This window comes from Lontra canadensis, unplaced genomic scaffold, assembly GCF_010015895.1.
Source record: "Lontra canadensis isolate GAN:19392208 unplaced genomic scaffold, GSC_riverotter_1.0 scaffold169, whole genome shotgun sequence".
Taxonomy (NCBI): Eukaryota; Metazoa; Chordata; class Mammalia; order Carnivora; family Mustelidae; genus Lontra; species Lontra canadensis.
The window spans coordinates 1788183-1810978 of NW_022631163.1; the positions used below are offsets into that span (position 1 = coordinate 1788183).

General features: G+C 50.9%; 1 protein-coding gene across 3 annotated transcripts in view; it reads left to right on the forward strand.

Moving 5' to 3' along the window:
* The window catches only part of SOGA1 (suppressor of glucose, autophagy associated 1), a 62059-nt gene that overhangs the window by 22359 nt on the left and 16904 nt on the right, over positions 1-22796 (forward strand). For 2 of the 3 annotated variants that reach the window (XM_032845812.1, XM_032845813.1), the window contains exons 3-8: positions 4127-4285; positions 15836-15898; positions 16527-17714; positions 18876-19016; positions 21238-21363; positions 22317-22547. In XM_032845812.1, coding sequence (XP_032701703.1) covers positions 4127-4285; positions 15836-15898; positions 16527-17714; positions 18876-19016; positions 21238-21363; positions 22317-22547 — 1908 coding nt within the window. The remainder of the gene's footprint in view (positions 1-4126; positions 4286-15835; positions 15899-16526; positions 17715-18875; positions 19017-21237; positions 21364-22316; positions 22548-22796) is intronic. The other variant, XM_032845814.1, reaches the window with a different exon arrangement.

Genomic DNA, 22796 nt, shown 5'->3' on the forward strand with positions numbered 1-22796 from the left:
GCAGCCAAATCTGTAGGGCTTTTGCAGTTCTAGTGGTTTTGTCCAGCAGGTAGGTTATTGGTGAGGGCGCCTTGAAAAACACCTTGGTATATCTCCCCCGCAGGCTCTCTGTCTGTGGTCCTCAGAGACTGCCAGCCCCACAGAGCCTCAGTGGGAACATTGCCCAGCATGAGGAAGGCAGGGTGGCATTGTGTCAAAGACCCGCTCTCCCCCTTGCTTGGTGTGTGGCCCTCGCAACACTCCTTCACATCTCTGAGCCTCAGTTTCCCCTTGAGGAAAGTGGAGATAAAACTAGATTCTACCTATAGAGGTTTTTTTAAAAGGTTTTATTTATTTATTTTATAGGCAGAGATCACAAGTAGGCAGAGAGCCAGGCAGAGAGAGAGGAAGAAGCAGGGCTCCCCGCTGAGCAGAGAGCCCAATGCGGGACTCGATCCCAGGACCACAACCTGAGCTCAAGGCAGAGGCTTTAACCCACTGAGCCACCCAAGGCGCCCTACCTATAGAGATTTTTGCAAGGTTAAAACAAAATGGCTCAAGTAAAGACAGTGCTGGCCCCCAAATCTTGTGTGGGGTGCTCACCCAGCAAAGGAACAAATATTGGTTATAGTGTTAATGTTCAGGAGAAGAACCTAGAAGGCAATAGAGGGGCAAGGGCAGGGAAGAGGATGCCAGAATCTCAACCCGCCTTTGTGGATTAGAATCCCCTGGCGGGCTTGTCTATAGTGCAGATTCCCAGGCCCTACCTCCCATTCCCCCTCCCTGAGGATTCAGAGTGACAGTGACAGGGACGCCCATGAGCCAAGAGGCCCAGTGAGCAGGGGGGCCATGGCCTGGAGGCTGCTGGTTGCTTTTGGCAGGAGCCAGGCCTCAGCGCTGTAAACAGTGACCTCATGGCTGAGCACATTGTTTGCGCTTTGGGGGTTTGCCCTGGTGTCCGGAAGCTGCAGCTGCTTCACCTCCCATAGTATCTGAGCCCCCTGCCCTGGGAGTAGTTGGCAGGATCATCCGAGGATGGAATGAGACAAGCAGGTGGGGCCTTGTGAGCACATGACTCCGTGAACCCTCTGCGGGGCTTATTACTAATTCTTTGAGTACAAATATTAACATGATGTCTTCAAGCTTTGGGCCAGCAACAGGGTCAGGTGGAGAGCAGGACCCTAAAGTTAAGCCACCTGATTTCAAACCTTATTTCTGTAGCTTCCTAGCCATGTGACCTTGGGCAGGTGACCTTTCCTTTCTGCACGTCAGAATGGAATCATAAAGCCCTTCCTGGGGGGGTGAAAGGCACGTGGTGTCAGGAAGTGAGAGCTGATTCTTTTTTTTTTTTTAAACATTTTATTTATTTAACTGACAGACAGCAAGAACAGGAACACAAGCAGGGGGAGTGGGAGAGTTTGGAAAGCAGGCTTCCCGTCAAGCGGGGAGCCTGATGTAGGGCTTGATCTCAGGATCCTGGGATCGTGACCCAAGCTGAAGTCAGATGCCTAATGACTGAGCCTCCCAGGCGTCCTGTGAGAGTTAATTCTATAAATCACCCGTGAGAGGTGATAGCATGCAGGGCCACTGAGGCTCAGAGAGAGGAAGGACAGGCAGAGACCACCAGACTCCTGCCCTCCTGGCTACCATGGTCTTCGCTTCTGTGGGCCTCTGCTGGGGGCACAGGGTCCTGTGGGATCTGAAATTAAGGGCTGTTTTGTTCACACTGGAATCCTGTAAGTTGCCTAGGGTTGGACTTTCTCCACATAGCAATCCCTGGCGGTGGGGGATAAAGGGGGAAGGAGATCCTGCGGAGAATGGGGTGGAAGGAGGCTGGGGACTCATGGAAGGGATGAAATCAATACAGTCATTTATGAACCCAAGAGGACCCAGGAATCGGCACAGATCATGACTTCTTGGTGGGGAGTGTTGCCTCCCTGGTTGAGGCCATGGTGGGGATGGAGCTATCCCTCAGTGGAGAGGAGCTGGCCCCAAGTGGGAGCACAGTTAGGAGAGAAGCACTCACATCAGTCAGGGACACAGCCCTCCCTGGACAGTGGGTGGAGTGGCTGATTGAGGGGAGCATCTCTAGTCAAGTTAGGGGAGGTACAACAGCCATTCACTCCTTCATTTCCCTCTCTTTTCACTTTTTGGAACCTTGGATTTGTTTGTTCTCCCACCAGCATTTACCGGGCACTAGCGTGTGCCAGACCATGCCCTGCTGCTGGGACATGGGGATGTGAAGGAGCCCAGGTGTGATCCGGGGCCTTCATCTCTGTGTCCCCCACTCCTGCCCCCACGGTCTCAGCAGGATGAATGAATGAATGAATGAATGGAATATTCATCAGGACAGGGGCTTCTGGGTGTCTTAAGAACCCCAAACTGAGGACCATAGCCAGGAGCCTGGGACTGAACACTTCCAGCAAAAACCCTGACACCAAACTCAAGAGTGAGGCTGTGGGGTATTGGGCTCAGTCCAATAAAATGAGTGCACGGAGGTGAAGCAGTGATGCCAACAGTGCGTTAAAAAGTTGCATTTCTCCATGTTCCAGCCACCAGCCCAGGGGCTGTGTCATGTGTTCCTCACAGCGGCCCCGGGAATAGGCTGTCTTAGCTCTACTTACCAGTGACCACACTGAGACTTCAAATGTGTCAATGAACTTGCCATGGGTGTCCACACAGAAAGTGCTGGAATCGGACTCAGTTCTCCCCACCTGCCAAGTCCTTGTTCTGATACTGACGGGTTGCTCACCTCACGATGTGGACAGGGGAAGATTCTGGCCATCCCTGGAGATCTTCAGGGTTAGAGTGCGGTAGTGGGCAACAGAGGGAGGGGGAGGCAGGGCTGAATTTCCTTTCTGGCCGTTGTTTTTCCTGGCCTGTCTCTCACACTGCCAGAGGGTCCATGCTGAGCTGGGCCTGGGTCCAGGCAGAGGGCAGAGGCAGGGAGGGCCCTCTTCGCTTCCGGCGTGGAGGAGGCCCTCTTCCCCTGCCGTTTCCGAGACTGGCAGGCCTGGGGCGTTGGGCTGTCTGCCCCTTACATACCTCTTGCTGGCAAAGCCCTCGGACGCCTCCAGATCCTGGCCACGTTGGCCTCTCAGGCAGATCCTAGGGGCTCCCTCTAGCTCAGCTTACCCTGGCTTGGCATGACCCTGAGGTCACTTAGGCAGCGAGCCTCACACAGAATTGGGGTAAAGGTGCATGAATCTGGCACATGGTAGGTTTTTGACAAATGATAGTGCCTGGATCGCTCAGGGGTAGTTGGGACTTATCGGCTCAGAGGAGCCTACCACACCCCCAGAAGCTCCCCTTTCCTGGCCTTTGACCCTCAGGGTGTCCTTGGGGAAACGGGGTGCTTTGCTGCAAAGCCCTGGCACAAGGATTGGCATTTGCAACTCTGTTAGTTCCTTTCCATAGGGATGACTTGGACCCATGCCCAGCCTTTGTCATTTAGAGCATGTTCTATATCCCAGACAATTGGAAACCAGCCTCAGGGTCACATCATGACTTCCAGCAAGTCATGCCCCTCTCTGAGCTTCGGCTTGAGCACTCCCCCAGCACTCGCTGTGCTGGCCCAGGGCCGAGGTGTTTTGTGCAATTGCTGATTCAGTCCTCTTGCTGGGCCCGTGGGGCTGCCGCTATTACTACACCCATTTTGCAGTTAAGGAGACTGAGGCACAGGGTGGGGAAATGGTTTGCTCAGGATCACGTGCTGGTTGGTGGCAGCAGTGGGATTCGGATGGCTCTGGGGCTGCCCGTCTTACTCTGGTTTCCACTCCAGCTGACTTCCCTTCCTTTAAAATGAGCTGGCCCTGACACAGGCTCCTGTGAGAATTGGAAACACCGAATGTGCTGGATAATGGAGAAGGCCTTGCTTAAGAACAGGCAGGGTCTTTCCAGCTTCTTGGGGCCTGAACTGTGATATAGACACTGGGAGCACAGGGTGCCTGGGTTTGGGTTTTGCTTCTGCTCTTTCCTGGTTGTATGACCCCCTACCCTCTACTGACTTTTCTGTGCCTCGGGTTTCTCATTTGCTAAGTGGGAGTGGTAAGAGACTCTGTCTGCTGGGGGGTTGCTCTGCAACCAAGGTGGGGCAGGGCGGAACGGGGCGGGGTGGGGTCCCTGCTCATCACCCACCCTTGCTCAGGTCTCTAAGGACATCTCCGTGCGGCTGCATAAGGAGCTGGAGGCGGTGGAGAAGAAACGGGCGCGGCTGGAGGAGGAGAACGAGGATCTCCGGCAGCGGCTCATCGAGACCGAGCTGGCCAAGCAGGTGCTGCAGACAGAGCTGGAACGGCCAAGAGAGGTGAGGACCCGTCCATCCCAGGCAGGGCCAGGCCGGGGCAGGTGGGCGCATGCCGGCCCCACCCAGCCGGGGCTCTGAACCGCTGTGTCTGCACAGTTACGCCTCCCTGGCAGAGCTGTCTTATTCATGCGTTCATTCCTGCAACACACATTTCCTAAGTACTGCTGTGTGCGCTGTGTCCCAGACGCTGAGGGCACAGTGGTGAATGAAAGACACTGATTCCAGTCCTCCAGGGGCCCACAGGCCAATGAAGGAGACAGTCATCCACCTAAGAACCGCAGCTGTGGGAGGATTAACTGGGAAGCACTCCGTGGTGCCCAGCATGGGGCCTGGCCCTCTGCCTCAGTTTCCTCACCTACAGAACAGGACAAGGACGCCCCCAGTCGTGTGAGGACTCGCTGGGGTAACTTGTGTGGATGTGATTTAGGGACTGCCATTTGGTGTGGAGGCAGTGCTGGGGCTGAACCTCTGGCCGGTGTCTCAACACAGATGTTAGGACGTTAGATTCTTCCTGAAATATGGCCCCCAGGCACCAGCCTCTCTGGCTTTGCTCATGTGAGTCCTTCCACTTACGTGTACTTTCTGTCTTCTGCTATGTGTTGGGCATGTGGCGTGTTAAGTACTGTGCTAGACACTTCCCCTCAACAATTTTCATAAAGGCCCAGTGAGGTTGTGATTGTACCCATTTTTGGATGAGGAAACAGCCCCTGAGAGAAAGAGAGATGTCCTCAGGTTGCACGGGGCCCAGGGGCTCTGCAGAATGCCTCTTGAAAGCCATCCGCCTAGGTGATGCCTAGGGGCTAGAATCCTCCAGAATCAGGGGTCTGTGTTCCCGACGGGTTCTGGGCAGCTTCTGACCACAGAGGCACAGCTGGGCCTCAGCTGTCTGGCTGCGCATGAGGGTGTCCTGGGATTGTACATTGTTCTAGGGCACTCCTCACCTTCCCCGAGGGCAGGCATGCCAGTATTCCAGGACTGGAACACCACAACCCTGAGGCCAGAACAGTTCTCCAGCTACCCTTCCTCTGGGCATGTTGGTGTGACGTGCCAATGGCTTCTCAAGTGTAGAGACAGGGGGCATTTGCTGCTAAGGGCCAGGGGGGAGGCCCCCCCACAGGCAGCCTCCTGCCCCCCGCCCCTCCCGCCCCTCTCGCCCTGTGGTCTGGCCCACAGCACAGAGGCCCTCTTCACACATCTCACTGCTGCCACCCTTGATAGTGAAAAGGGGAGACAGTTTCAGAGAGTGCCTTGAAGCTTAGCATGTTTCTTTTTTGTTTTTTAAAGATTAATTTATTTATTTTGGAGAGAGTGTGTGTGTGAGCAGGGGAAGGGGCAGAGGTTGAGAAGCAGGACTCCTCACTGAGCACCTGACCCTGAGATGATGACCCGAGCCAAAATCAAGAGTCGGACGCTTAACTGACTGAGCCACCGAGGCGCCCCAACTCAGCGTGTTTCTATTGTAAAGGAGAGGAAACTGAGGCCCAGAGAGGGACAGGTTGCCTGACTTCAGCGCCCCCTTCCCTAGCAGAAGCCACATCCCCTCTAAGTTTCCGTTTCTCCGTTTGATATCGGGATAATAACAGTACCCAGCCCATGAGGTTGTTTATGACAGATTAGGTAACCATAGAACCCTATGAAGAAGTTAAAAAGAATAAAGTAGTATGGCGATTCCTGAACAAATTAAACATGCAATTATTATTATATGAGCCAGCAATTCCACTTTGGAATCTGTGCCCCGAAGAACTGGAAGCAGGGACCTGAACCAATATTTGTACCCCTCTGTTCTGAGCAACATTATTCATGATAGGCAAAAGGTAGAAGCAACCCAAATGGCCATCAGTGTGTATATATATATATATATATATATATATATATATACAGTAGACTCTTGGTAAGCTTCGAAAAGGAATGAAATTCTGACACATGCTACACCATGGATGAACCTTGAAGACATGATGCCAAGTGACATAAGCCAGCCACCAATGGACCAGTATTAGATGGTTCCAAGTATAGGACATATCTAGGGTAGTCCAAATTCATGGAGGCAGAAAGCAGGGTAGAGGTAGCCAGGTGCTGGAGAGAGGAGGCAGTGGGGAATTGGTATTCGGTAGGTATAGAGTTTCAGTTTAGGATAATAAAAAAGTTCTAGAGATGAATAGTGTTTCCTTGGCAAAGCGAATGCACCTAGTGCCACTGAAATGTATCCTTGAAAATGACTAGAAATGGTAAATTTCATGCTATGTATATGTTAGCACAGTTAAAAAAAAAAAAGAAGGTAGATATGTAAGTACTGGTGCTGAAAGATATCTAATAGGAAAAGAAAGTTAGAGAGCTATGTGTGTATATATATTTATATAGTGCAATCCCACTAAGTATTTTGAAAAGGCGTACAGAGCAGACTGGTTTTGGGGCATGTGTATGTGCAAATGCATGGCAGAAGCGTGGAGGAAAATCCCCTGAACTAAGGAGTGAGAAATGCTGGGAATAGCACAGGAAAGAAAATGAGTTTACTTCGTGTTCTTTTAATTAGTGCTGTAGTTAGGTGGATTTGGGTGGGGGGATTATTTGTGAAGTTTGAAATACAGTCAAGCATGTAAAGAACCCCATATGGGGCTGCGTGGTGCTGGGCATGCAGTAGGTGCTTAAGAAATAACAGTTCAGTTCCCCTAGGAAGGCAATGTCAGCAAGGCAGGTCTGGCCCTCCCGGACATGCCCCTTGGCTTGTTGGGATCTGGGCAAGGGGGCGTGGCCCTGTGTTTTTTGCTGATTGCCTGCTGCCCTTCCCCTCCTCCTTCCTGATGTGGTTTCCATGGAGATGAGGGTCCCTTAGCCATTCTGCCAGAGCTGCTGGAGTCCCATCATCCAGCTCTGCCTTTGCCATCCTGACAGGTTGCTGTGGCGATACTGTCACCCAGCTGGGAACAGGAGCCCCTGGCCTGAGCTGATGTGGTTCCCATGGAGATCACTCTTCGCTGGAGAGAAGGGAGGGTGGCCAGCCCCACCCGCCCTCTGCAGTGGCACTGTTGCCCAGCTGGGCTGCGGCTCAAGAATCGTAACAGCAGCCTCTCCCTCGTCCAGTATCATTTCCCCATTCTCGTGTTTTAGGCAGAAAGCCAGTGTGAGTGTTGACGTGTTGTATTAGAATATAGTGGCTGTGTCTGAGTGCTTACTCTGTACCAGGCGCCACACCAACGGCCTCCCAACATACCTAGAGCTATTATCCTCATTTTATAGGTGCCGCTCTTCTTGATAGTATTTTAATCATAATTCACATTCTATAGGGGCACCTGGGTGGCTCAGTGGCTTAAAGCCTCTGCCTTCAGCTCAGGTCATGATCCCAGGGTCCTGGGATCGAGCCCCACATCAGGCTCTCTGCTCTGGGGGGAGCCTGCTTCCTCCTCTCTCCCTGCCTGCCTCTCTGCCTACTTGTGATCTCTGTCTGTCAAGTAAATAAATAAAAAATCTTTAGGAAAAAAATTCACATTCTATAAAGTCACCATTTAAAAATGTCAAATTTAATGTTTTTTTTTTTTTTTAAGATTTTATTTATTTATTTGACAGAGAGAGAGATCACAAGTAGGCAGAGAGGCAGGCAGAGAGAGAGAGAGGGTAGCAGGCTCCCTGCTGAGCAGAGAGCCCGATGCAGGTCTCGAACCCAGGATCCTGGAATCATGACCCAAGCTGAAGGCAGAGGCTTTAACCCACTGAGCCACCCAGGTGCCCCAAATTTAATGGTTTTTAATGTATTCATGGTGTTGTACATCCATCACCATGATCTAACTCTAGAATATTTCCATTGTCCCTGAAAGAAAGCCCGTACCCGTTAGCAGTCACTCCCCGTTCCCCCTGCCCTCCAGCCCCTGGCAACCGCTAATCTCCACTGTGGCTCTGGATTTGCCTGTCTTGGACATCTCATACGAATGGAATGCTGTGATAGGTGACGTTTTATGACTGGCTTTTTTCATGCAACATCAGGTTTTCAAGGTTCGTCTGTGTTGAAGTATGTGTCAGTACTTAATTCCTTTTTATGGTCAAATAATAATCCATTGTATAGATAGACATTTTGTGTGTCCACTCATCAGTTGATGGACATTTGGGTTGTTTCCGCCTTCGACTAGTAGAAGGAATGCTGCTCCGTACATTTGCACACGGGTTTTGTACAAGATCCAGGTTCAGCTCTCCTGGGTGTATACCAAGGAGTGGACTGCTGCATGTAGATGGGACTGGGAAAAGACAAAGATGGGCTTCCAACCCAGAACTCTATCTCCCAAAGTCACCCCGACTCTTAGGTGCTGCCCCGCCTTCCTCACCCTGTCCAGGGACCTCCCTAGGGCCCTGCTGTGTTTTCAGAGCCTCTAAAGGGGCTGCTGACTGCAGGAAGGGAGCCCCTCTGTCTCTGGCGCTGGCTTCTTACCCCGATTCCCACTCTGATGGGGTAGACAGGGTGCTGACCTTGGCATCACATCGCCCAGGTTCAGCGCCGGGTTCTGCTGGCGGTGTCGTCTGATGCATCCAGGCCATGGTTTGTATGGTGCGGGGCAGGCTCGAATTTGGGGTCACACGGGCCTGAGTTTGAATGCTGGCATTCAAGTTGCCACTCACTTGCCAGTGACTGTGCGGCTGGGCAAATCGTGTAACTGTCCCAGGGCTCAGTTTGTTCGTTTATAAAACAGGAGTATGCGTGCCTCCTTCTCAGGGATGAGCAGGTGAGGTGCTTAGCGGAGGGGAAGGGCTTGGTAAATGCTGGGGATCCTCATTACCCTTTCAAACTGCTGGCTGGCTCTGGGTCTGCAGTCCCATTTACCTTAAAGAACACGTTTCTGCTGCCCTTAGCAAGGCGCGGTCTATAGCAAGCTGCCACTTGCCCGGATAAAGAGCGGTTACATTGCAAATCATGCCTGCCGTTGTCAGTGTGGGTCCCCGTGACTTTTTTTTTTTTTTTTTTAATTTTTATTTACTTATTTGACAGAGAGAGAGAGAGATCACAAGTAGACAGAGAGGCAGGCAGAGAGAAGGGAGAAGCAGGCCCCCTGCCGAGCAGAGAGCCTGATGTGGGGCTCCATCCCAGGGTCCTGAGATCATGACTTGAGCTGAAGGCAGAGGCTTAACCCACTGAGCCACCCAGGCGCCCGGTCCCCGTGACTTCTGATGTGAGGCTCATGTCTAAGCCAGTCCTTGCTTCCTTCCCCCAGATGGTCTCCCCTTAGTGCAGAGCCGTGTGGCCTCTAGCTGCTTCAGCTGGTCTGGAGGAAGAAAGCCTCGGTCTTCAAGACGCACCCCCACCGCAGGTCCCCTCTAGAGTAAATTTTGCATGCACAGCGCCATCTGTGTTTTCAGTGAGACCCTCTCAAGCATCCCCTCCATATTTGGTGAAAATCTGCCCAGCTGTTTTGGCAACAGGTTCATTTTTATTCCTTGAAGGTTGGTCTTTGTTTCCTGGCAGCACGGGAGGGAGCAGGGAAGGCGGGAGGGAGCAGGGAAAGCGTTGGAGCACAGGGGCCCCTCCAGAGCTGAGCTCAGGCAGCCTCTCTGTGCAGCCTGGACATGCGGGGGACCCAATCTACTAGTCTCCTAGAGAAAGACGAGGGAGGACATAGGCTCTGCTCCTACCAGGAGCCATTAGACCAAGGATGCGGAAAGGCCCCACCCTGGCTGCTCAGAGATGGTCTTGTGAGTTGCTGCTGGTCGATGGGGAAGTCCCTGATGTGCACAAGCCAAAGAATGTGCCCTTGGGGTCCGTCACTTAGCGACAGGCATTCTTGTTGGTGGCTGGGACTGTCCCGCCTTGCCCCTTCCTTCCCACTCTCCTGAGGCCTGGGGCCAGAACATCTGCCCCTAGTGGCTCCACAAAGGGGCTCTGAAAGGCCCTGGCTCTCTAGAGGGGCACCGCAGCCCCCCAGGCCACCTGGCCAGCTGCTGCCCTGCAGAGGGAAGGAGGTCTTTGTGCTCTGTGAGCCTGCCTTGTTTTCCCTCCAGAGCTGAAGGGTAATGTGGGAGCCCAAATGGCTTGGGAGGGGGGCGCGGAGAGGGAGGGTCAGTCCCAACCAGAAAAGGCTGGAGTCACTCTGGTCCTGAAAGTGTTTCCCGCTCTGGCCCCTCGTCTCTGCCCACTGCCCTCCCTTCCCAGTGAGGTTACATGCAAGGTTCATGGTACTCAGAGTGTACTGTCTGCCAGTTGGAGAGGTGTCCAGTGACTTTTCTTGGGATAGTATGTAAAAAACATCTCACTATGATTTTCCTCCCTCCACCCGAGAGGTTAGAGGAAGACTAATAGAAAATACAAGTAAGTCATAAGAAGGAAAAATTCACCTGTAATCCAGTATTCAGGGGGAGTTACTCTGAGTAATTATCAAATTATTATTGGGTGGCAGGGGCATATACTTCCAAAACATTTTTCTACTTACATCCACACACATATTGAAATGTATAGGTCTAGATGCATTTTCTCCCTTCTAACAGAAGCGCTCAGTGAAGCAAAAATATCACTACAAAAGCACATCAGGGTTGGCCCAGCCTACCGCTAAGGGTATATCTGACCCCAGTGGTATTGGTTGCCTCGGGCAGAAAAACTGGGGACTTGGGCTCACTGTGTTCCTTTTTTTTTTTTGTGATTTTTTTTTTTTTTTAAGTAGTTGACGGACAACGTGACATTGGTTTCAGGTGTACGTCGTAGTGATTGAACAAGTCTGCACACTTTGCTGTCCTCACCATAGGTGTAGCTGTCGTCTGTCACCACGCAGCTCTGTTACAACACCATCGACTACATATCCTGTGCTGTACGTTTCATCCAGGAGACCTATTCATTCCATAACTGAAAGCCTAGATCTCTTACATTGCACCCAAATTCCCCCATTTTTGTGGTTTTTGAAGCTTGAACAATGTGAATGTGTTATCCAAAAAAATAATAGAAATAATAACCCTACATAAAAAATGAGAAGGAAGCCTCTCTTAACCACCTCCTTCAATTCTGCTCCTGACCCAGCTTAACCCCTGGTTAGCAGGTAGGTTTGTGTCTTTTTAGCCTTTCTCCATGTTCACACAATGTGTATTTCTCTGTGTATTTTTAGAAAATAAAGATGGGATTATATTGTATCCATGGTTTCTGTAACGTGTAGAATAATGTAGCATGAACACAAACTTTTTAAAAATGCTGGGTGGTTGGGGTTTTCTTTTGCCTGAGGTGCTTATTATAAAAATCAGAGATCACAGAGTCAAGTAAACATAGGAAGGAAAGAAAAGTCTAAAAGAGCACCGTCTATTTCAGTATTTAAACACAGAGCCAAAGGTCGAGAAGGAGCTCCAACTGGCTGTCTGCTGTGGTCACCCTCAGGTTGGGGAGGAGAATGGCTGGGGCCCGGGGGGGGGGGGGGGAGACTTCTGATTGTCACTGTTGTGTAGATTTACGGTGAGATTGTATTTTTCTATATTAATTTATTTTAAAAAATATTTTGGAATGAGAAAAAAAGCTTAAAGAAAAAGCTGGAGGACTGTGTCTCCCCCACCCGCCACAAATGTGGGGGAAGAAGAGAGCCAAGTGTAAGTTTGCTATATTCTCATTGTGAACAGCCTGGGGTATGTTCTTCAGACACACACACACACACACACACACACACACACACCCTTATTTCTTTAACAATGGTAACATGCTCTAGGTTTTTCTTTTTTATAACAGCTTTATTGAGATATAATTCACATACGATAAAGTTCGTCTTTTTAAAGTGTACAGTTCAGTGGTTTTGTAGAATATTCAGAGCTGAACAACCTTCAGCACTTTCTCCGTCCAGAACCCCAAGCCCATCAACAGTCTCTCCCCAGCCACTCGGGGGGGGGGGGGGGGTGCCACGCCCAGCCCTGGGCAACCACTGATCTGCTCTCTATCATTGTGGATTTGCCTACTGTGGACATTTTATGTAAATGGTATCCTACATTGTGTGGCTTTTTGTGACTGCCTTCCTTCACTTAGAGTGCTGTTTTCAGGATACACACATATGGTATCAAGTATGAGCCCTTCGTTATTTTTGGTGGGTGAGCGATGATACTCCCGCGTGTGGATATACCACATTTTGTCCATTTGTCAGTTGGTGGACATTTGGGTTGTGGGTTTTGTTGCATGTGTTCCTTCTTTTCCTTACCAAGATGTCTCAGAGACTTTACTATGTCAGGAAATCCCACTCCCGTCTGTCCTTTTTAATGGTGTTAGGCATGGTAGGATTTCATTCCTTTATATGTGGTGGGTGAGACCTCATAGCGCCCTGCCCCTCCCCTCCTGTCACCCCATTTCCTCCCTCCAGGGAGTCTGCAGTGCTTGAAGATCACCTGAAGCGGCTCAGTTTTGTAGGGAGAGGAAGGGGTTCGCCCAGGATGAGAAACTCACTGTTGTGGGATTGCCAGAGTTCAGCTCCCAGTGGAGGCCTCCCTTCCCCCTCAGCTTGCAATAAGCCAGCCCGGATCTGTGAGCCTGACTGTCAGTCACCTCACCGCTCACTCCATGCCTGGGTGTCCCTCTGAGCACCCCTTCCCAGGCACCATTTGTGGGAGGGGCTGTTTGTGGGGGGAACCTGTTTTGTGGCTTCATCCCATTTCCGGCCTTCTCCTCCTTGGTTTTGAAAGATCCCAGATCAGCCCTTTTCACATACTGGCTCTTCGCTCTGGGCCCCCAGCGGCTGAAATGTCAGCCTCTGTCTTCCTGCCTCGTTTGCATTTCAAAAGGTCTCTTTAGGATTTGACTGGGCTCCAAGATACACTTCAGACCCCAGCTGGAGTTCAATTCCTGGGCTCTCTGGTTCCAGGTTGGGCGCACTGTAGAATCAACCTGGGAAGCTGTTTAAAAATCCCAATGCCTGGGACCCACCCTGGACAATTACAGCAGCATCTCTGGGACCTGGAGCACCAGCATTTTTTGTTAAATTTCCCCCAGGTAATTGTGATGTGCACCCAGGTTGAGAGCCGCTGTGCCCCCTCCACTCGGAGCACATTTTCTCCTTCCAAGTCTTGGGAACTATGTCAGGACCTGGGTCGAGAACTGGTCCCGGGTCAGCTATGGATTTACTGTGGGACCTTTCTCCCACCTTCAGCGAGGTGGGGGCTTGGATTAGATCCATGGTTCTTGATGAAGTTCTAGAATATAGGTGAGGTTCAGTGGGGTGAGGTCTGGAGCCGATGACCAAGAAAGAATTCTTGAGACATCTTTGGTGAAAAATGGTGGTTTATTAAAGCACGAGAACAGGACCCGTGGGCTGGAAGAGCTGCTGCCCCCCGAGTTGTGAGAGATGGCAGGTTAAGTACCATGGAGTTGGGGGGAGGTAAGGAAAAGGGAGGTTTCAATAGAATTTTCATATGCTAAAGAGGACCCACAAAAGATACCAGACACCAGAGGCCTTGCCATTGCCAAGGTCATTTTGCCCCCGTAGCAAGGTATTAACATTAAGTTGGGTGGGAAATTCCTAAAGAATGTCACATATGCCCCACCCAGGAGTGTGGGGGTGGGGGAAGATTGGAGGGTGTCAGCTTTTGCTTTGTTCTCAGCCAGCCTTCTGTTCCCTCATCAATTCTCACCTTCAGAGATGGGTGTGAGAGGTGGCGGGCTAGGGAAGCATGCATTCAAACACCTGGGAGCACTCTCAGAAAATACTCAGCTGAACTTGAAAAGTCAAAGGCAACCCAATCGTGGTTCTGTACATTTAGTATAAATCATCCTTCTCGCGGGAAGGAATGTTCAACACACTCATCCATGAGTGACTTTTAAAAGTTATTTTTTAAAAAATTGTAGAAGAGTGTATTTATTTATTAGAGCAAAGAGATTCCCCACTGAGCACTTTGTGGGGGACGAGTGGGGAGCTCGAACCCTTGACCTTGAGATCATGACCTGAGCTGTTATCAAGTCAGTCTCTTAACCTACTGAGCCACCCAGGAGCCCCCTGAGTGACATTTTTAAACATCAAGAAACTTTAGGAGAAATTATTGTAACATTTTCTCAAGCTCCCCTCCATAAGGTTTGTGCCATTTTGCATTCTTCCCAGAGGAATAGGACTTTAACTGCTTCTCCATAGCTTCACCAATAGAATATATTGTCAGATGTTTGGATTTTTGCCCATCCGATGGGTGAGAAATGGTCTCTGGGTGTAGTTTTAATTTGTATTTCTCCATCTTGAATAGGGTTGAACATCTTCCTCTGGTTACAAGCCATTTACCTTTCTTTTCCTGAACAGTTTTTCATATCTCTAGCACATTTTAGTGTAGGTTTGTTGGCCTTTTTGTTTCATATTTTATGAAGCCCTATATGTACTTAGGATATTAACCCTTTGTCAGTGCAATAAACTGCAAATGTTCTTCCCAGTATCGTTTATACTTTTACTTTCTTTTTTTTTTTTTTTAAAGATTTTATTTATTTATTTGAGAGAGAGACTGGGAGAGAGCATGAGCGAGGAGAAGGTCAGAGGGAGAAGCAGACTCCCCATGGAGCTGGAAGCCTGATGCGGGACTCGATCCCGGGACTCCGGGATCATGACCTGAGCCGAAGGCAGTCGTCCAACCAACTGACCCACCCAGACGTCCCTATACTTTTACTTTCTTAGGGTACTCTTTTCCATGTAGAATTTGCTTATCTAATTAAGAGTATCAATTTCTTAAAAAAATCAGTTTCTTTCCATATCAGTTCTGGATTTTTGAATTATGATTATTATGGTGTTATTTTGCATGAAAACTTACAATTTAAATTGTGAAAAATTGAGCCGTCCCTCCTGTGTAATTGTGATCTGTTTTACCCATTATGCATTTTGTTTATTAGTGTGCATTCCGAATTGAAGTCCACGAGGACAGGATTCCCCCTGAAATGGAGATTTGCGTGTTTATGGAAGAGTCCCCTTGGGAATAATGCCACCAAGGAGCCTCAGAGCATTCACACTAACGGCTTCGGCCCATTTCCTGGGGAGCTCTGGAGCTGGGATGGCTGTTCAGAGTTGTTCTGAGTTGAGGCAGGAGGCCGTGGACCAGTCATTGCATCTGGGCATATGACCTTAAACGAGGGGGCTGCCCTCAGCCAGCGGCATCACTTAGGTCTTAGTTGGGGGAACAAGTGCCCCAGTTCTGAGGAGGTGGGAATCTGGGTGGAGCCCATAGCATCCTCCCCAGGTATCCTGTCTGGCTTGTTCATTGCCGTGTCCTCAGTGCCTAGCTGTACCTGGCACATAATAGGTACTCAAGAAATCTTCAGTGAATGAATGAAAGACGTAGAAGAACAGAAACCCAGATTTCTGGGTCTTGGCCTAGGCCAACTGGATCATAATGTAGGGGTGGGGTTGGAGGGGAACCCTGGGCAGGTGTGATCAGAGTCCTCTCCTTACGTGCTTCTGGTCTGCTGGGTGTTCTTGAGGACCCCTGTAACTCAGTAGTTGGTGCTGGTCAAGCACTGATCGTGGCTGGGCTAGGCTGGACAAGGAGGGGGGCCCACAGTGGAACCCAAGGCACCTTGACTACTTTCGATGCCCATCATCAACCTATGAGCTTTCAGTTTTCTGAGGGTTTTTTTTGTATTTTGTTTTTAATTTCTAGCATTCCTTGAAGAAAAGGGGAACCCGCTCCCTGGGGAAGACAGACAAGAAGCCTTCGGTGCAGGTATTTCCTGGCAGCCCCCATGGCCCCCACAGGCAATTCTGAATCTGAAGGGCCGAGGCCTAACTCCAAGTGGCCCGGGAAGCCCACTCTTCCCCAGCCTCAACCCCGCCCTTCTCCTTTTCACTTTCTTGGCTTCAGTGCTCATTTCACTTCCCACTATGATGCCTGGAGCCCATGGTTCTCTCACGGATAAAGTGAGACGGATAAAGTGCTCCATACAGATGTGGTGCAGGTCAGGCATAGGGTACAGTTAGCCTCTCGTGGTCCTGGATTGTCAGCGTGCCAGGCACTTTTCCTACATTATCTCTTTTAATCCTCCCTGTGGCTCCATGAGGAAGGGAGTGTTACTGCCCCATTTTACAGATGAGGAAACTATAGTAGTCATGGTAGCAGCAGTGGCAGCAACAGTTGTGTGGCAGGATGTCGCCTACTCCAGGAAGCCCTCCCGGATTCCCCAGGCTGTGCCTCATCAAGGAGGTCTCCCTCCCTGTCTCCCCTGCTCCTCGAGAGTCAGGCCCTTGTCTGATTCCTTCCTGTGTCCCCCAGCACGTAGTTAGTGCTCCCCAAAGTGCGGTCGTGACACTCACCTTCCTGGGTCCTGTGTGTCCCTGTGTCCATCCGGCTGCAGGAGGACAGCGCGGACCTGAAGTGCCAGCTGCACTTTGCAAAGGAGGAGTCAGCCCTCATGTGTAAGAAGCTCAGCAAACTCGCCAAGGAGAACGACAGCATGAAGGAGGAGCTGCTCAAGTACCGCTCGCTCTTCGGGGACCTGGACGGCGCCCTGTCCGCCGAGGAGCTGGCCGACGCGCCCCACTCCCGGGAGACCGAGCTGAAGGTGCACCTGAAGCTGGTGGAGGAGGAAGCCAACCTGCTGAGCCGCCGCATCGTGGAGCTGGAGGTGGAAAACCGAGGCCTGCGGGCAGAGATGGACGACATGAAGGATCACGGCGGCGGCGGCGGCGGCGGCGGCGGCGAGGCCCGCCTGGCCCTCTCTGCGCTGGGCGGCGGCGAGTGCGGGGAGAGCCTGGCCGAGCTGCGGCGGCACCTGCAGTTCGTGGAGGAGGAGGCCGAGCTGCTGCGGCGCTCGTCGGCCGAGCTGGAAGACCAGAACAAGCTGCTGCTGACCGAGCTGGCCAAGTTCCGCGCGGAGCACGAGCTGGACGTGACGCTGTCGGAGGACAGCTGCTCCGTTCTCAGCGAGCCCTCGCAGGAGGAGCTGGCGGCCGCCAAGCTGCAGATCGGCGAGCTCAGCGGCAAGGTCAAGAAGCTGCAGTACGAGAACCGGGTGCTGCTCTCCAACCTCCAGCGCTGTGACCTCGCCTCCTGCCAGAGCACACGGCCCATGCTGGAGACGGACGCCGAGGCCGGGGACTCTGCCCAGTGTGTGCCCGCGGCTCTTGGCGACGCCCCCGGCCCCCATGCTGCCCGGCTCTGCAGGGCCCGGGAGGCCGAGGCGCTGCCTGGGCTGAGGGAACAGGCCGCGCTGGTCAGCAAGGCCATCGACGTCCTGGTGGCCGATGCCAACGGCTTCTCGGCCGGCCTCCGCCTCTGTCTGGACAACGAGTGTGCTGACTTTCGGCTGCACGAGGCCCCCGACAACAGCGAGGGTCCCAGGGACGCCAAGCTCATCCACGCCATCCTGGTGAGGCTGAGTCTGCTGCAGCAGGAGCTCAATGCCTTCACGCGGAAGGCGGATGCCGCCCTGGGGGGCTCTCCCAAGGAACAGCCAGAGCCCTTCTCATCGCTGCCTGCCTTGGGCTCCCAGGGCCCCTCCAAGGAGATGCTTTTGGCCAAAGACCTTGGCTCCGACTTCCAGGTAAGATGTCCCAGTCACAGTCCCCGTTACTTCTTTTGTTAGAAATTTTTTGCCGAATCATATGCAGGACAGAGGGGCACATGGCACGGGAGTGTGCGGCTTACCGGATTTTCCTGAGGGGAGCACACTGGTGTCCTCATCACCCAGAACATGACCATGTCATCATCACAGCATGCCCTTTGAAGTCTTTCTGTACGTGTCCTCTCGTGGGCTTGTTTCTCACCCAGATTGTTTTATGTGGTACCTGCTGTCACCACACAACTGATTTTTCTTGTGTAATGTGTCTAGTGGTTCGTGTGCTTGCACTGCCATATTTATTGGTCATGTACTTTTTGTGCTTGGAGCTGGAACAAAACCAGACCTGATTCCTGTCCTCTGGTCCCTATCATCTAGTGGGGAAGAAAGATGTTCATCCAGATGTCAGGCCACTGGAATGTGAAATGACAAACGGATAGGAGGGCTCTCAGGGAAGGACACTTGGTTCTGCGAACAAGGAACTTGACCTCGTCTTTAGGTCAGGGAAGGCCTCTGATGTGAGCTGAGATCATAAGGGTTGATTAGCAGGGAAGAGAGTTGTAAGCAGAGAGAGCAGCCCGTGAGAAGGCATCATGGCCGAAAGGAGCATGGTGTGCCTGCGGGCAAAGGGAAGGAGGGCGGCTGGGTTATGGGAGCATTTCATCCTGAGAGCAATGAGAGGGGTCTAACCACGTCCGTTCAAATTCAGCTTTCTTCCTGACAACTACACGGTGTAGTTGTGCCATAATTTCTTTAATCTGTGCCCTGCTGATCTGGCTTGATCTTAGTTTTTTAAGCAAGCAGGAACCATCCCCCCCAATGTTAGGTCTCCCCCTTGGTTCTTCTGGAGGTAGGAATGAGCTGAGGCTACCCATGTGGCAGGACTGTTGAGGCTGGCTCAGAAGGTTTGTGCACAAGACAGACATTCACAGGACCAGGATTCTCACCCACTACTTGGCTACTCATTCATCCTTTCAACAGAGACTCGCTTGCTGAGTAGTTGTAGGCCCACTGAGGCCCCAGCCCTCAAGTGGGTGGTCAGAGCCTCTTTAGAGCCCAGGGCCTGGGGTGGGGGCTGCTTCTCGCACCCCCGGGCCCCTCCCCATTGTTACCTTTGGTCTCTTCCGCCTGTGCCTCTGGGTGCAGCCGCCTGACTTCAGGGATCTGCCAGAATGGGAACCCAGGATACGAGAGCCCTTCCGCAGTGGTGACTTGGACTCCAAGCCCGACCCCAGCCGGAACTTCAGGCCTTACCGAGCTGAAGACAATGATTCCTACGCCTCTGAGGTGGGCCTAGGCCTGATGGAGTAAGGGGGAGGGCTGGAGGAGAGTGGCTGGGGCCTCCCAGAGGTGGGGCGATCTGTGGAGAAGCTTAGCTGGTGATGATGTGGGTTTTGAGTGTTCTGTGTGGTTCTACGCTTCCAGGCAGCAAGCTGAAAGGGAGACAAGGAAGTCTGGGCCTTGGCCTGATAAAAGGAAGCTTATAAACTCATTTGAAAGAATGAATTTTGTTTTGCTGTACTAAATTTCACAGCAATTTGATGGTTTATGTCATTTAACGAAACCACTAATTTCTTTAGTGGGAGGGCAGCAATCTTTATAGTCAGGCTGACTGCTTTCGTTCAAATTGTGCAACTACTATATACTGGCTGTGAGATTGTAGACCAGTCACTTGACCTCTCTGATCTCTATTTTCTCACCTTTACAATAAAGGTGATCCCTCAGAGGGCTGTTGAAGGGATTAAATGCCTGAAAAGCCTTATTACAGCCTGATCCTGTTGGGTGAGGAAGAGGAGGATGACACATCTCAGGGCCTCAGGGGACCCACCAGTGTGGCTTTGTGGCCTTGGGTCTGTTCCCATTCTCTGGCTGCATCTTTCCGGCTTGTAACATGGGAGGATTCAAGTGGGTGGAGATTGTTGAATTTCTAGGATTCCCTCATCCTGAGCCCCCCTCCCCAGCCTTCTGAGTCTTCACCAGCACTTCATAATGAACCTGAAGTAGAAAAAGGCTCCTGTGGTTGGGATGGAGCCTTCCTGAGACTCCTAAGCCATGGAGAACCTTGTGTGTGTCCCACCCTAAGCACCCTTTTCGTCTAAACATCCATGGGAAGACAATTTTGTGGTCCCAGGAAGGCCAATCTGCAAGTGCCCAGGGGGAGAAATTCCCTGGAAGCTGATGAATCAAACTAAGTGGTCTGAGCTTCCTAGCAGCCATGGCAAAAAGGGAAAAACTAAAACATAACATGAAATACTTAGTTCTCATTTCCTGAGAAAAGGAGATAGGCCAGCTCACCTGCATGCATTTGGTTATTGTTTCATTCAGCCACTCTTGACTGAGCAGTTATAACTTGCCAGGCTCTGGGTTAGGCACCGAGTCCAAGAAGAACTCCGCAAGAATCTTTCATATAAAATAGGCATACGAGATATACCTTAAGTCAGAGTGCCTTCCATCACCAAGTTTCCATGTTATTGGCTAGATAAAAAAAAATTTTTTTTTCCACAGAGGGACATCTTGCTGTGCCTGGGAAGGTTTGATGTAGGAGTAGCAGATGATATTTCCTTTTTTTTTTCCTGCTTAACATGATAGCATAAGAATTTCCCTCTGTTACTAGAAATACTTAAAAAAATTTTAAAGTGAAGCGTAACACACATAGAAAAGCACTTGTAAGTGGATAGTTAGAATGACTTTCACTAACTGAACACTCCTTTGAAATCAGCGAACACATTAAGAAGCAGAGCCTGACCTATCCTTGAAGCCTCCCTTGTGGTTCCCATCCAGTCATCATCCTGACTTCTAATAGAATAGATTAGTTCTGCCTGTTTAGCTACAATACTTATAAACACAATTTCCCCTCAAAACATAGAGCTTTGTCTTTTTCTTAAGATTTTATTATATGGACATTAGCAACAAATAACTAGAGCGAAATCCCAAAGCAGCATTGCATGAAGATATATAGAAGGAAGTCAAGATCACAAGATTGTCAGTTAACCACTGTTCACATTTAAGTGTGTGTCCCCGTGTCCTTTCTGTTTTTCTATTGGGGTATATATCCTTTTCAATTTTTTATTGAAGTATAATATAATTATATATATGCAATTAAGGACACTATCCTTAAGTGTACAGTTGAATGGACTTTTACGTATGCATAGACATGTTAACCACACCTATTAATCCCCTAATTTATCCAAATTGTTTCTAAATTTTTGTAGTTATAAACAATGAGACAATGAACATCTTTGTGAAGCCAACTTAGCTTTCTCAATGTTATTTTCTTTCAATGCATTTCAAAGAGGGAAATTATCAAGGCTAAATTATAATAATAGCTAAATTTGATGTGCACTGTTTTGCTTAATTGTCATGACAACTCTTTGAAGTAGGGCCAGCCACTGTGCCTGATTTGTACTCCAGGGACAGCTTGGACCCCACTTAACTCTCGTCATCTGACCACAGCTCTACCCCCCACCCCACTCTCTCCCTGTGTCTGTGTCCCTCATCCCTATCCCAGATCAAGGAGCTACAGCTGGTGTTGGCTGAGGCCCATGACAGCCTCCGGGGCCTGCAGGAGCAGCTGTCCCAGGAGCGGCAGCTTCGGAAGGAGGAAGCCGACAACTTCAACCAGAAAATGGTCCAGGTGGGTGGTGCCCAGTGCCCACCCCCCATACTGACTTCAGCATCTCTTCCCTGAACAGAAGGCAGAAACCTTAGGGCTCCACAGGTCTTCAGAAGGCAAGGGTATCGGGAAACTTGAGTCTCCTTGCCCTAGCTGTACTTGATCGTGCATCAGCTCTACTGGGCTGGAATCCTGGGCTTGTCATTGACGGCCTGTGTGACCTCAGGCCAATCCTGTCTCCTCTCTAGGCCTCAGTTTCCCACCTATGACATACTGCTCCCATCAGAGCTGAAAACCTGTATCAGAAAGCCCAGAGGTCTGACTGCTGATCCAGGCTGGTAGTCCTGCTAATAGAAAGCATGTATTAAGCCCTTACTGTATGTCAGGGCTGTGCAGTGCTCTTTTTCACACATTATGTCCTTTAGTCCTCAGGATTTCCCCTGTGAGGGTGTCCCCATTTTATAGATGGGGAGACTGATGCCCAGGGAGCTGAAGTGCTTGGCCCAGGTTGCATATCCAGGGTGAGACTCTAATCCCGGTCTCTGCTCTCTCAATCATGACCTTGCATTCCTTCCTCAGGATTTGCATCTTCTCTCTCCCAGCATGCCCTTCGCGCTCGACATAGGTCGTGCCTTCCTGCCCTCCTTGCTCACCCGCCCGGGTTCCTCATCAGATGTGAAAGTTCTCGTGAAACTTTGGCAGCCAGCATGTGCTCATTATGTGATGTCATGATTTTTACAGTGAGGCAGAGCCGGGTTCAAATCCCACTTCCCAGTGATCCGTAACTGATTGCTGTTGCTTTTATGAGTTTCTCTTCTCTGGAGTTTATCCCAACAGAATGAGCTAGTCCCTGCCAGGGATCACCAACAGGCACCTCCCAAGCTTTCCTCTCTGTCTTTATCTGAGGCCCAGAATGGGAAAGGGGAGTGCTGGGAAGGTAGCTGAGGGTGCTCACGCTCCTGTCCCCCTCCCAGCTGAAGGAGGACCAGCAGAGGGCGCTCCTGAGGCGGGAGTTTGAGCTGCAGAGTCTGAGCCTCCAGCGGAGGCTGGAGCAGAAATTCTGGAGCCAGGAGAAGAACATGCTGGTGCAGGAGTCCCAGCAGTTCAAGCACAACTTCCTGCTGCTCTTCATGAAGCTCAGGTGGTTCCTCAAGCGTTGGCGGCAGGGCAAGATTTTGCCCAGCGAGGGGGACGACTTCCTTGAGGTATGGTTCTCCTGGGGCTGGGACTAGGGCAGGGCTAGGGTGGGGAAGATGGGAGTAGACACCCAGGTGACGTTGACACAACCCTGAGGCTCATCCACAAGCCGTCAGCTTGTAGGCTTCCATCCCTGCATTCATTCACTCGTTCAGCTTCTGCTTGTTGAGAACTAACTCTTTACCAGACACTGTGGCTAGAGATACTGTGATGGAGACAGACGTGGTCCCTCCCCAAAGAGAGCTGATTGGCCTTTA